We start from the raw sequence: 13,228 nt of genomic DNA on the forward strand, positions 1-13,228 counted from the left end.
TGTCTTACAGTGAAATCCATCCTGCCTCTGTTTTGTTGGAAGCAGAGTTATAATTTGTAGTGTGTGAGTTTTGGCCAAAGTCAGGGCTCCAGTGTGTCGCATTTCAGTGACCTGTGCTGTGTTGCAGAGGTTTGCAAGAGGCTCCTCGTGGCTGGTCAGTGTCTCTCCTGGCTGGGGAGGGCTGGACTGACCTCGCTGGCTGCGACTTCGTCATGGACCTGCTGGCTGGGGTGGAGGCAGATGTCCCATCGTCACAGTCCTCTGCACCCTCTCAGTACCTCTTCAGTAACAATGGGGACATGTAGGTAGAGGGCCACAGTGCTGGCCATGCACTGTGTCTCTGGTGGATAATAGAAGTAACATATGAAAATTCAAAGGATTTAACAGCTGATAGGTTGGGGATTTTTGGAAAGCTGCATTTTTTTAGAATCTTATATGGCAAATATAATCTGTCGTATGTGTTTCTGACAGAGAAAGTAAATTCCAATCACGTGGAAGTAGCTAAACCAAATAAGGATGCTATGATATCTCAAAGCATATGCAAAACTATATTACATTTACTTCATTACTCCTTAAAATGGAGCCTGGATTTTCATACATTTTGAAAAAAAAATTGGAAAAACAAAAACAAAAGCCCCTTGATGCTGGTACAGATATGTTTTGAGGTAAGTATTGATTTGTAATTTTTTGTGGCAATATTTCTGCCTTTTAGGATGTTTCCCCCAGACATGGATGACTTCATCCCCCCTGCTCCATCCATGCAGGCCCCTGGACTCCCACCCTCTGCAGCGGCTGCCTGGGGCTCCGGTGCCTACACCCCCATGACAGAAGGTGGGAGGAACACCTGTTCCCTGCACACCTTTACTTCAGTCTCATCGCAAAGAGCCAGAATGCAGAAGAAATTGTCCATGCATGTGACCTAGATGAGCTGACAAAAACTGACTGACATAGAAATGATTTCAATAGTTATGAAACTTTACCCATGCATTGTTCTGACATGCTAGCCGCTTGCAAAGAGTCTACAGATTGGCTGACCCTAAGGGAATCCCACAATGATTGGCTCTTCTCCTTTTAGGCTCCAGGGGTCGACAAATGGACGCCTACGTAGATGATCTGTTTGACCCAGTGCTCGACCAGGGTCCTCCGGTCAGTGCCTTACAGAAGTGCAATTAGATCAGCTGCGATTCAGTTAAATGTATATTTAACCATATAGAGCTCAGATTGAATAATAAACTATTGTATATAAGTGCCTTATTGTTGTTACTGTTGATTGCTGTTATTTGTTTCATATGGTTTATTATCTGAATTCAGAGTGTGTTCTGTCTCTGTAGGACATGGAGCGGATGGCCATGCTGAACAGGCGAATGAGGGGAGGAGGAGGGATAGGCCCCATGCAGCCTGGAGTGTTTCCAGGAGCAGGTACCCAGGAGCAAGGACCTTTCACCTCTATGAAGATTAATTTCTGGGGCATGCCTTTTAATTCCTGTGATTATGCGAGTACAAATTGTACAATATTGTGATTTACAGGGGTTCCGATGACAATGACAATGCCAAGTTATTCTATGGGTGAGTAGGTCCTACTCTTCGGAGGTAGTTAGAGCATGTGTGATTGGTAGAGTATGAACCAAGCTCATTATGCTAAAAGAGATCTGTTGTGTGATGTTTGCATGTGTGTTTATCAAGTCCTACCCATGCAGATTGAATGCATTTTTAAATTTAAAAAATCAAAAAACAAATTGATCAAGAACAAATTGACTTTACAAAGAACATCTCTCATGATTCTTTGTGCACCAGTAGAATAAGTAGAATATCCTAAAGTCAGTGTTAGCCACTTTGCTGTTAACTGCATGATATGTACCTGCCTGCTCCAGGAATGGCTCTTAACCCTGCAATGCCCAGCTATCCTGCCATGCCCATGATGTCTGGTATGATGCCAGCAGCATCCTCTATGCCCATGATGCAGACCATGCCATGTGAGTGTGTAAGGGGACTGTGAGAATCTGTTTTTCCTGATCCATTGCTTGTAGGGTTTTTAATTGTATGAATTGCCAATATACAGTGGATATAAAAAGTCTACACAACCTTATGAAATTGCAGGTTTATGAAATGTAAAGACAGAAATAACAACAATGTAAATGTCAGACTTTTTCCATCTGTAATGTGATCTTCCAACAAACAAAAATCCAGAGAAAAAACAAATAGTTAATTATTGGGAACATTTTAAATTAAAAAAACTACAAGACCCTGATTGCATAAGTCTGCACACCCTTTCATAACAGGGGCTCTAGCCACTTTATTTATTTATTTTAGGCTTCCTTTCTTTCTTTGTCATGCTCCTTTTTAAGGAATAGCGATGAACTTGTAGAGCTTACCTCACAAGTGATTGCTAATTTTCTGTCTATCATTTAATTGTCTCTTATTCACTTATGCCAGTTTTAATTTCTCTGTTATCATATCAGTCCCCCCCCCCGACTGCACACTGCATCTTCTTTTCTTTCTACTCTGCAGCAATGATGATGCCAGCTGCCATGGCCACACCTGCACCAATGGTTGATCCCCAGCAGATGGCAGCACAGCAGCAAGCCTTCATCAACCAGCAGGCCCTACTAATGGTTAGCACTAACAACATTTTGGAACAGAGGAAAGATACTGCATACCTTATTAATATTCAAATTTAATTAACAGATAGTATCATAAATGCCGTATCAGTAAACGTTACATTTATTAAAACACTGCATTTAAATGAGGTTTGTGAAATGCAGTCTTCCGGAGGTGATTATGTGTTATTTTCTTTGCATCTCTCTCCCTTGTAGGCGCAACAGATGACTCTCCAAGCCATGACCCTGTCGCAGCAGCAGCAGCAGGAGCTGCAGCAAAGACAGCAACGGCAGCGTCCCCAAGAACAGCCACAGACCTCACCCAGACCAGAGCCTCCAGCACCGGCCCCCAAATGGACCCCTCCTCCCCCTACTACCGCTCAGAGCACCCCACCTCAGGCGACCCCACCTCAGGCGACCCCACCTCAGGCGACCCAAGAGCCTCAGACCCTGCGCAGCATCCCACAGGTACAGCCTCAAACCTCTCCATCCCACATGAGGAACAACTGATTTGTTTTGGAATAAAAAACAGTGTGTCAGTCTTTCAGTCTCATTGGCTTTAATGCTTTGTGCGTGTTATAGAGGTATATATACATATACATGTACCTAGAAGGATGCGATGTGGAAATGCCAACTTTGTGATTTGCCCTGGATGATATATTAAGTCGACCAGCTGATATATAATGATATCTTTGTAATATGTTTTTAAATGTATGTACATTAACAGCCAGAGAAGGAAGTGGATTTTTCCAACCAGGATCAGCTGGAATCTTTCAGAGAGAAGAGGGATTTTTTCCAGAGGATTGGTGAGTACAACCACACAAAATCATAGTTTGAAAGTCATTTAATCTGTGCTTGGATTTGTCTCTTGATATGTTCCGCATCAGAGGAAACTAAAAGCTCATTGTGTTGAAGTAAGTTGTGAGTGTGGTTTATAGTGACTATAGCAATACTGTTGAGTAATGCTGTGAGTAATGGTGACAGCTCCCTGTGGGCGCAATTGTTCTTTAGTTCCCTTTTTCTGTTCTTAATCTTTCTGTCTCATCTCCACTCTGCTCCCCAGGAACACAAAGTGTCAGTGCGAATCAGGTGAGACCTGCAGCCAAACCCCAGAGGCCACAGCCAACACCCCCCAAACAAGTAGAGAGGAGTGCCCCACCGGAGTCACCCAGATCTCCCTCACCAGTCAAGATCGAAGGTCAGAACCTTGTCCACATCTGTATGTGTAAGAGGAAGTTCCACCAAGACAGCTCATCTCTTAGAACGTCCAACCATTTACATGGTTGACATAGATTTCGATCTAGAGTAATGACTGTGGGGAATGTGTTTGTCTCTCCCACCGTCTCAGTGAAACCTACTCCAAAGGCCCCTGTGGAAGAGACAGCAAATTCCGGAAGGACTTCCCCGGCCACTGTCACTCCTCCTAAACCTCAACCCAGCAGCCAGATCCGAGACATCATCAAACAGTATCAGAACCGCCCTGCCCCAGAACCCAAACCTTTTGAGCCTGTAAGGTCAGTCACCTGTGGTACAAATGCAGAGAGAGAGAGACTGTATGTTCCGTATCAATGTGTAGTTCAGTAACATGGCTGATGTGAAGTTGGACAGCTAAGATTAAATGTATTTAGTGCATTGGTTCAATTCAATTCAACAGATGATGGTAATGGAGTTTTGCCACTTCAAGACCAAGGGGAAAAATTACACTGTGAATAGCTTTAGGCATTTATGATCACAGAAATGGTCATACCACTGTACTTCCTCATTATCTCAGAGTCCCTGCCAGGACATTTGTGAAGAAAAATGACCCCAAGGAGGAGGCTCTGGCCATTCTGAGAGCAAAGGGACCAGTGGCACCCCAGCCGGTGAGAGCTACACTATACTCAGGGTTTTGAATGCCAACAGATAGCAAACATTCATCAGAGAGTGCAGAACAGCGACGGATAAAATTGGAGGAAGAAAGGGAAATGAGAAAAGAAAATGAATTTGTTGGTAATTTGTGTTGGGCAAGTACTTAATTTGGTAGTGAGCTATTAAGTGGGTGCGCACTCACTGTTCTCATGCTGCCTATTTGTCTCACTTTGTAGAAGAAACAGTATGCTCCTCCTGTCCAGCCCAAAAAAAAGACTGCCCCACGGGCCCCTCCCACACCGCCATCCCAGGCGCCTCGTTCCATCTCCAACAGCATGAGGCAGAAGCAGAACTCACTGGCTGACCTCTTTGGCTCCACCCGTTCCAAAGCTCCTCCTCCTGACATTCCCCCACCCCTTCCTCCCAACATCCCTGACCCACCTCCGAATGCAGCCCCAGGAGCTAGTGAGTGCCCTTGCCCCTTTTCCGAACAGGGGAGTGCTGATTGCATGCAAATCTATGAGACAGGGGCACAGGTTCAGCTAACGTGCACTACAAATTTATTTATGCAGATCTCCTCAGCTTACTGGCCAATGATGACAACGTGCGCTCACAGCTGCACAAGTTCTCGGCCAGTGTGTACTTTTCTTACGCCAGCATGCCCGGCAAACTGTTCCTGCGTAAAGAGGTGAGAGAGGATACACATTAACGAGGCCCACCGCTGTGATATCTGTGATATGATATATGTGACCAGTTTGCATCTCAACCTTCTATCACGTTACTGTGTTTGTTTAGGTGTTCTACCCTAGAGAGAGGTTTAACCACCCATATGTCCTCAATCTATTGTGTGAGCAGGTAGGTAAGATTTAAGGCATATGCCAACTCTCCCATTTTGCAGTCATAACACCTTACAGTGATATCTAAACATTATCTGACATTTCTCCAAAGTCTGTCAGTAGTGCTACATGCAGTACTTTCAGCAATACTAGTCTTTGAATTCCCTGGATGCCTTACCATTCATAACCTTTGGAACTGATCTCCGAATAAGATCACATGACTAATCCCTAGACCTTGACCCTGGCCACAATCCTAGTTATTATATGTATTACCCTCAGATCTAAAGAAAGTGCATAGGATATCTCTGCGTCATTTATGTTGTAACCTTTTGGAGGTTTAAAGTTCAGAAATGTGGCCTGTAGCATATACACGTATATACCTTTAATCATTGAACAATAAAAAAGATAACTGGTTCCAATTTTTAACTCTATTCTCTGGTTCAGATCATGAGGGACACCTACTCTGACTCATGCGTGCGGATCTCCCGTGAGGAACGAAGGAAAATGAAGGACTTGCTGGGTAAGATGTAGTCTGATCATGAACAGAAAAGTAATAAATGACTGACATAGTGGCCAGCTGTGGGTTTGTTCCCTGAGTGTTAATGTTTGCAGTGGTGTGTAACTATATCTGTACAAGTCCTTGCTTTAATTTGAAAATCAGATATTGGTAAAAAAAAAAAATTCTTTGCATTTATGCCACATAAAGTATTTCATGCTTGTGAAAATACCACTTGAGGATGAAACCGAGTACCACCTTCTCATCTCTACCCTTTTGTCTTCTCTAGCTGGTTTCCGTGTGGGTACCAGTATCAGCTCAGTGCAGGACGATGCCATGAAGAAGAGGATTGTGATGGCAGCCCGTGACAACTGGGCCAACTACTTCTCACGTCTCTTCCCTGTGACGGTGAGGTGGCCAGGACAAGCCCAAAACTTTTACACTCACACACACACATATATGGAAATATTCCTGAAACATACACATGTACCCATGCTTGTTTACTTGTTATAGGTAAATTTATAAGTGATTATTCAGTTGTCCCTCAATCCACCTGAGGACGCTGGAGATTTACAAGATGGAAGGGGAAAGGAACCGAGTTTTTTCTTGGTTATGAAAAATGGCAGAGTAGCATGACATTTTATTGTAAACTTCTCATCTCTAAAACTTTACATCACCTACATACATTAATGAACTGTTGAATGAACATTTATGTTGACAGGTTTCTCTGTCTTCCTCTCTTCTGTCCCTTTATCTCTTTTTCCATCCTATCCTTGTGTCAGGGAGGGAATGGAGAGGACACTCAGATACTGGGGGTGTCTCATCGTGGCATTCGGCTACTGCGGGTGGTGAAGGCATCTGGCATCAACCCTAAGCACCTCAAGGTGCTGCGCAGTTACAGGCAGGTTCAACTGTGTCCCTTTTCCCTTATGCACCCCTGTGGCATCAAATCAACGTGTCAGGCAGCACAGGCTAGGACTCAGTCGCAGACCCAAAAACGCGAGGGTAGAGATAACAGGAATAACGCACGGCAGAATCAAAAACCAGAACATAGGCAGGGTCAAAACCAGAGAGGCAGTCCGAGGGCAAATCCAGAAACGGGAAAGTCAGAACGGGCAGGGTCGGAAAACGGGAGGGCACGATCAGGTGAACAAAGCAAAACGGCAGGCAAAAAACGGAATCAAAAACAGGCAGGTCGAATCACAAAACACAGCGAACAATGGAAACGGCGGGGACGAAACAGGTAGAAAACCACTGCTACGAACTAGCAAAGACTGCACAGCCAGCAGGGCATATAAAGGGACAGACCGACGAGGGGATGAGATGCAGGTGCGCAGGTAATCAGGCGGAGACAGGGCGGAGAGAAGGGCAGGGCAGAAACACAAGGGGAAAAAAAAGGAAAAAAAAAACAAAAGCGCAGGGCTAGGAGGCGGGAGCACTGACACAACGTTTTGGTCAACGTGTTGCCTACAGCCTTCTCCTCTTTACTAATTTTGATTCGTAGCTGTACATCTTGGTCCAAAAAAGTGCATCCAAAGAGCATTTGGGTTGTTTCCCATCAGTAAATGCGATGCAGATGAATGTAAGCCTGTCTGCTTTTGCTCTGTGTTGCAGCTATGCAGAACTGCTGTCAGTACGTGAGAGACGGACAGGGGTGGTGGAGTTCTCCTTGAAGAATGAGCAGTTGGAGCTACACTCCCCCCGTACCCCCCAAATCATCGCTATGGTACAACTCTTCCTCAAGGAGCTGCTCAAGGTGCTTTCCTAAAGCCTATTCACCTTCTCAGTTTCTAGTCAGTCTGAATACCTAATAAAGATCTAATTACTGCCCAGTCCATACATCTAATCCATCCAGTCACTATCTACTTCACACATACTGTACTCTCTGATCACTGTTTTACCAAAACCCTCATTCCTATCATGATGGTCGCCATTTGGGCTGAAAGAGCCTCTGATAGCACAGGAAGCACACTAAACGACTCTTCCCCACCCTGCTTTGTCAGGACTCTGATCATGTGATAGCACTGAGGAGCTATGTGACAGATGACAAGAGCCTTCTCAGCTTCCAGAAGGGTGACATCATAAAGCTGCTGCACATGGATGGGCTGCAGGCAGGTGAGTCGTTGAACAGGACAGTCCTCTGTCGTCGACATCAACAACCTGTTATTATATCAGTGAACTCAGTTGTGTTTCACTTGTTCCAACACGCGCACCCTTTCACTGAAGCTTTGATCTTCACCACATCGCAATGACGGAAGTGTTCCTCTCGCCTCTGAGCAGGGTGGCAGTTCGGCTCAATAGGGGGTCGATCAGGGCTCTTCCCCTCAGAATACACGCAGCCAGCTGCACCCCCAGACTACTACTGCAGCCACATCGACCGACGTGATGAGCGCAGGAAGAGCAGGAGGGTGACAACCACCCCCGTCCCACCAGAGACCAGGGTAGTGAGAGATCGTCCTCCCAGCAATAGCCTCACAGATGAGCCCAGCACCGAGGGGTCAGCGCTGGGATCGGACAATGACGGCCAGCTATACATCATGACAGAGTTCGCTGTGAAGTACTTCAGAGAGGCTGCTGCCAGGTTAGAGTGTTCATCACGCACATCATCATGCACTGATGCGCAGGATACATGATCACACGCTACGTGTGCAGGAAACTGTGGAGCAGTTGTCTGAACTTAATAAGCTTTTTGCTCTCTCTCCCTATCTCTCTATCTTATACACAATCCCTCCCTGTCTCTCTCTGCAGACTGGGTTGGAAAGGTTTGAGTGCAGAGGGAAGGAGCAGCTCAGAGATGGTCCAGTACACCAAGGTATGAGACTATTGGACCAAACCAGCCCGTGTGGAAATAAATGTAAATCTATGAACACGTTACGCTTTTGAGATTATAACGGTGATATTTCTCTCTATCAGGTTCCTATCCAGGAGTCCCTCATTTTTTACTCTGATAACGAGCTGAATGAACTTGCTGCACAGTGCTTCATGAGTAAGTATTCGCACAAACATACACACACACACATGCATTGGATAAAACATTTAAACGACACCAGTCTCACTCCTAATTTTACATGATAAATTGATAGATAAAGGAAATTCCTATGTCTTGGCATGTTGTTCTGCAGTTCACTTGACCCAATCAGTGCTAGCTCCCTTTTCTTATATATTAAACTGTTTATTTAATGTTTAATGACTCGGAAGATGCTTTATGTGGATACCAAGTCTGTTCATTGAAAGACAGTTGTTTCTGAAGGCTGTGTAATGTGTGTGCCTTTTGACAGTATAAAGCTACAGCTTACTGAGGCACTCTGTCTTTCTCTCCACCCTTGCTCACCCTCAGATGTGATGCGTTTCATGGGAGACCAGCCCTTACAGAAGCATCAGACGGAGGGAGACTGTGTAAACAGCATCCTGCATGTCAGTGTCCTCCTACTGCAGTGCAAGATCCCATACCAAGCACCTATATCCTCACACAGTGGTTGATGCTTTTAAAATCAGGCCTTTGTAAACCAGTGTGGAGCTGTGTTTTAACATAGCTCTGTACTGAGTTTTAAATTAATTTGGACTACTTTTCTGCAATAATTCCACTATTTGTAAATGAACCCCAGGGTTGTGCACAGTGGACCAAATAACTGAAAGAGCCCTTATGAGTCTGATTTACAAATATATGACGAGTCCAACACAGTTTTTCCCTGGGTTTTATATTCTAGAAGAGAACTAGTAGAACAAACCCTGGGGTCTGCAACAGTGTGACCTTCTCTGTGTGTCTGTGCAGTTAGGGAAGGAGAAGGAGTTTCTGAGGGATGAGATTTACTGCCAGGTCATCAAACAGACAACCCTCAACCCACACAAGTGAGTCACAGTGACCTATAGTGTCGTGTGTGTATGTGTGTGCGCGCGCGCATGTGTATGAGCCCTAATTCCTACATCTGTGTGAGAAAGTGAATGTGAAGTCATGTCTTCTCTGTCTGCTTGTTTCTGCGCAGGGAGAGCTGTACCCGGGGGTGGCGCTTGCTGAATCTGGTGACAGGTTTTTTCCCCTGCTCGGGCACCCTTAAGCCCTACGCTTCTCGCCATCTACACAGCTGCACCCAGGACGCCTCACACCCCTACCAAGGTACATACCTTGCTTTTCTGAGAAGCAACTCTGGCAGAATCATCCCCAAGCTCCTCCTAATGTTGTGACTGTGTCGGTGTGAATCTCAGAGCTGTCCCGCTCCTGTGAAGAGAATCTGATGCGGTCTCTCGCTCACGGCGGCCGCAGACACGTCCCATCTCGTCTAGAGATGGAAGCCATCCTGGTAAGTGAAGTAAAGACAGAGAGACAGATCAAATTAACACATACCTCTCCCCAAACTTTACAGAGAAAATTGAGGGACCCACACACACACACACACACACACACAAACTGGGCCAACTACTTCTCACGTCACTTCCCTGTGATGGCGAGGTGGCCAGGACAAGCCCAAACACACACACACACACACACACACATCTGGTGACAGGACTTGAACATCAGGATGATAGTAAACTGTGAGGCATTTCTGTGCAGGCCGGCAGGAGCTCGAGACGCCTCCCTATCCTACTGCCTGGAGGGGTGGAGTTCCCCTGCAAGATCCGCAGCTTCAGTGTGAGTTCAGCCTTTCACTCTCTAATTTCTATCAAACGAGCAAGCTACTGCCAGGAGAACACTTAGTTTCCAGTATAACATATATCGAGTGATCTTGCTGGGAACTGTGACAAATACTGACCTGGCTGTCTGTGTTTTTGTGTGTCATTATCCATATGTGCGACACATTCTCTGTATCTGTTTGTATGTGTGTGTATGTGGTGGGGGGTTTCAGGTTGCACTGGACGTGGTGACGGATCTATGTGCGGAGATGGGTGTGCAGAAACCCTCGGAAGTGAAGGAGTTTTCTGTTCATGCAAACCGTCAGGGTGAGTAAGCATGTCAACACCAGATATATTTTACACCAGCGCTCACCACACTGATGATGACGCCAGCCACAGGGAACAGCACACTGATGCGGCTGCAACACTCCCCTCATTTTTTCATTTTATTGATTTTCCAAGTGGTCACTGTAGTATACCATAATGTATCCAATGACACCATGCCTGTATGTAAATCATTAACCATTACTCCCACTGAAATTCCAGTTGTTTTATTAATAGCACAACATCCTGTAGTCTACCTGCTCTCTTGTCTACCTGCTCATCTCCTTTCTTATCCCCACCCCATTTCTCCTATCTGTGCTCATATGCTGCACTCCCCTGCCCCGTCTCTTAGGTGAGATGTTGCGCCCCATCCACCCAGACGAGTACATCTTTGACTTCCTGCTGGACGACGGCTCCATCTTCCTCTCCTTCCGCCGGGTGATCTGGAACCAGCCCATGCATTTCGACAATGACCTCTACATTGAGTTCCACTACCAGCAGGTACCATACGCATCACATTGCAGATATATGGGTCTGTATAAATGTACATAAGGAATGAACATAGTGCTGTTGCCTACCTTTCAGGTACTGGCTGATTTCCTGGATGGGAAGTTTTTGCTCCCAAGCAGTGGTTCAGCTGCTTACCAGCAGATGGCAGACTTTGCTGCTGCTCAGCACCTGGCCCTGGGTCTAAAGGAGGTGCCCTCACAGTGAGTCATTTATACTGTACAGATTCTCACCTAGGGTGCAGTTAAGAGACAAAAGGTTTTTCTAATGTAAAAGCAGGTCTTTTAAACAACTGCAAGCATGGTGTTTTACATAAGTGCTCATGGGAGGTGAAGTCCATAGATGTATTTGGAACAGATATTTTAAGCTAATTATGCAATTGGTTGATTTTATGGATGCACTTATGCATCCTACATTTCACAAATCAAACAGAGTGAAATACCATATCCAATTTAACTGTCTGCCCTAGCCATTGATGTTGCTTCAGTCACAAACAGTGTATTTTCTTAAGAAGAAGGTAAATTGAAATACAAAAAATATTCAGTTGGGCTTATATTCACAACATTGCCAACACTGTTCCTATCAAACTTAACCCAGTACTTGGAAGAAATTAGGTTTCACAGGTATGGAGTCAGTACTGTTTCCTTGCATCCTCAGACAAGAGTTGAAGGAGTACCTCCCTCAATCAGACAAGAGCAGCACAAACCTTCAGCAGCTGCATTCTGCATTGCTCAAACAGCTGACCAGCATGGGGTCCCTCAGTCCTCGTGATGCCAAAATCCGCTTCCTTGGTAAGTCTGCAGAAAAATCACCTTAATGTTGAAATGGGTGCAATAACTATGTATACTTCAAATACATTACTTTACATTACATTCCATTACATTCAGCCTCTGATCAATTTAGTCTTCCATTCATTTCTGTTTCACAGAGGGTGTGTTATTATCAGATTTATTCCAATTTCACAGGGGTTACATTTGGACTTCCTTAAGGCAGTGCCATATTCACACCCTTACACAGGAAGTATTTGATTTATTGATCTTTTCACAGAAAATTTCTAATTCAATTTTCACAGAAAATGTCAGCTCCTTGCCTTTCTTTGGCTTCAACGTCTTTCTGGCTCAGAAGGTCAGTCAGCAGGACTGTCCCTCTCCCTGCACTGTTGCTGTTAACCAGGAGGGAATCTTCTTTGCAAAGCCAAAGACACAGGTACCCTGTCAGCTGGCACTCTCTGCCTTGCTCAGTTTAATTCAAAGTGTGAACAAAACTGACAGAAGACTCATGCTGACACACCGTGCACGTGTGAAAATTACTGCTCTTTTCCGGGCTGCAGATGTTCAGTAAATGCCATATTATGTGACGCCTCTTGCAGGAGACAGTTTTTTCAATATTCCTGGTTGATGTGCAGTCGCTTCGTACAATGCGTCCCAAAAAAGAAAAGGTGCCGGCGGTGGAGATAAATTATGGTAACCCATCCTACCCCAAAAGCATCATCATCCATCTCAAACAGGTACAGTAGGCAACATTGTCATAACAACCAATGTAGTATGTACAGCACAGTGTACTGTGAAAATTATAAGCATTGCAATATGTCTCAGGGAGCCTGTCTAATACGCTGTGAATGTACTGTTCCCCGCAGGCCAAGGCGCTGTGCCACGTTATTGCAATGATCATGGATGAGCTGGTGCGACCTCCTGTCAGCAGCTCCATATCGAGTAGTCGTTCAGTAACAACACGCTAGTGTTGCCTCTGAGCAGTGTACACCCAGCAACCCATAGTGGTCCCCCAGTTCAACAAGCATCCTGGCTGGTGAAATCAAATCAAATATCTAATGCTGCTGCTGCTACTGTTGAGAAACACGGACGTTCACTGTCTGCTGCTACTACCGACAACTCATTATTGTTCCTACCTTTGTAAAGATTCCTACCAAAGCTACAGCTATTGCAAAAAATTATGTGCATTGATTATTTATATAGAATGGAGTCTGTCTTAAGTTTTAGTTTCAGTACTGTCTT

The 13,228-nt window shown here is 45.1% G+C and overlaps 1 protein-coding gene across 1 annotated transcript in view; it reads left to right on the plus strand.

Moving 5' to 3' along the window:
• Positions 1-13,097, plus strand: part of myo15b (myosin XVB) — a 29,167-nt gene extending 16,070 nt beyond the window's left edge. Inside the window, 35 exon segments of the mRNA XM_036527199.1 lie at positions 128-301; positions 713-831; positions 1,076-1,146; positions 1,332-1,419; positions 1,528-1,566; positions 1,872-1,973; positions 2,509-2,612; positions 2,814-3,065; positions 3,325-3,403; positions 3,661-3,795; positions 3,946-4,111; positions 4,369-4,459; positions 4,685-4,910; positions 5,018-5,133; positions 5,241-5,300; positions 5,726-5,801; positions 6,067-6,185; positions 6,560-6,678; positions 7,392-7,533; positions 7,781-7,892; positions 8,058-8,358; positions 8,526-8,589; positions 8,691-8,763; positions 9,115-9,191; positions 9,550-9,626; positions 9,761-9,891; positions 9,981-10,075; positions 10,327-10,404; positions 10,619-10,720; positions 11,067-11,210; positions 11,295-11,419; positions 11,874-12,007; positions 12,289-12,422; positions 12,586-12,723; positions 12,853-13,097. Coding sequence (XP_036383092.1) covers positions 128-301; positions 713-831; positions 1,076-1,146; positions 1,332-1,419; positions 1,528-1,566; positions 1,872-1,973; positions 2,509-2,612; positions 2,814-3,065; positions 3,325-3,403; positions 3,661-3,795; positions 3,946-4,111; positions 4,369-4,459; positions 4,685-4,910; positions 5,018-5,133; positions 5,241-5,300; positions 5,726-5,801; positions 6,067-6,185; positions 6,560-6,678; positions 7,392-7,533; positions 7,781-7,892; positions 8,058-8,358; positions 8,526-8,589; positions 8,691-8,763; positions 9,115-9,191; positions 9,550-9,626; positions 9,761-9,891; positions 9,981-10,075; positions 10,327-10,404; positions 10,619-10,720; positions 11,067-11,210; positions 11,295-11,419; positions 11,874-12,007; positions 12,289-12,422; positions 12,586-12,723; positions 12,853-12,954 — 4,165 coding nt within the window. The 3' untranslated portion in view covers positions 12,955-13,097.
• Positions 13,098-13,228: the final 131 nt, after the last annotated feature.

Source organism: Megalops cyprinoides, chromosome 1 (assembly GCF_013368585.1).
Source record: "Megalops cyprinoides isolate fMegCyp1 chromosome 1, fMegCyp1.pri, whole genome shotgun sequence".
Lineage (NCBI taxonomy): Eukaryota > Metazoa > Chordata > Actinopteri > Elopiformes > Megalopidae > Megalops > Megalops cyprinoides.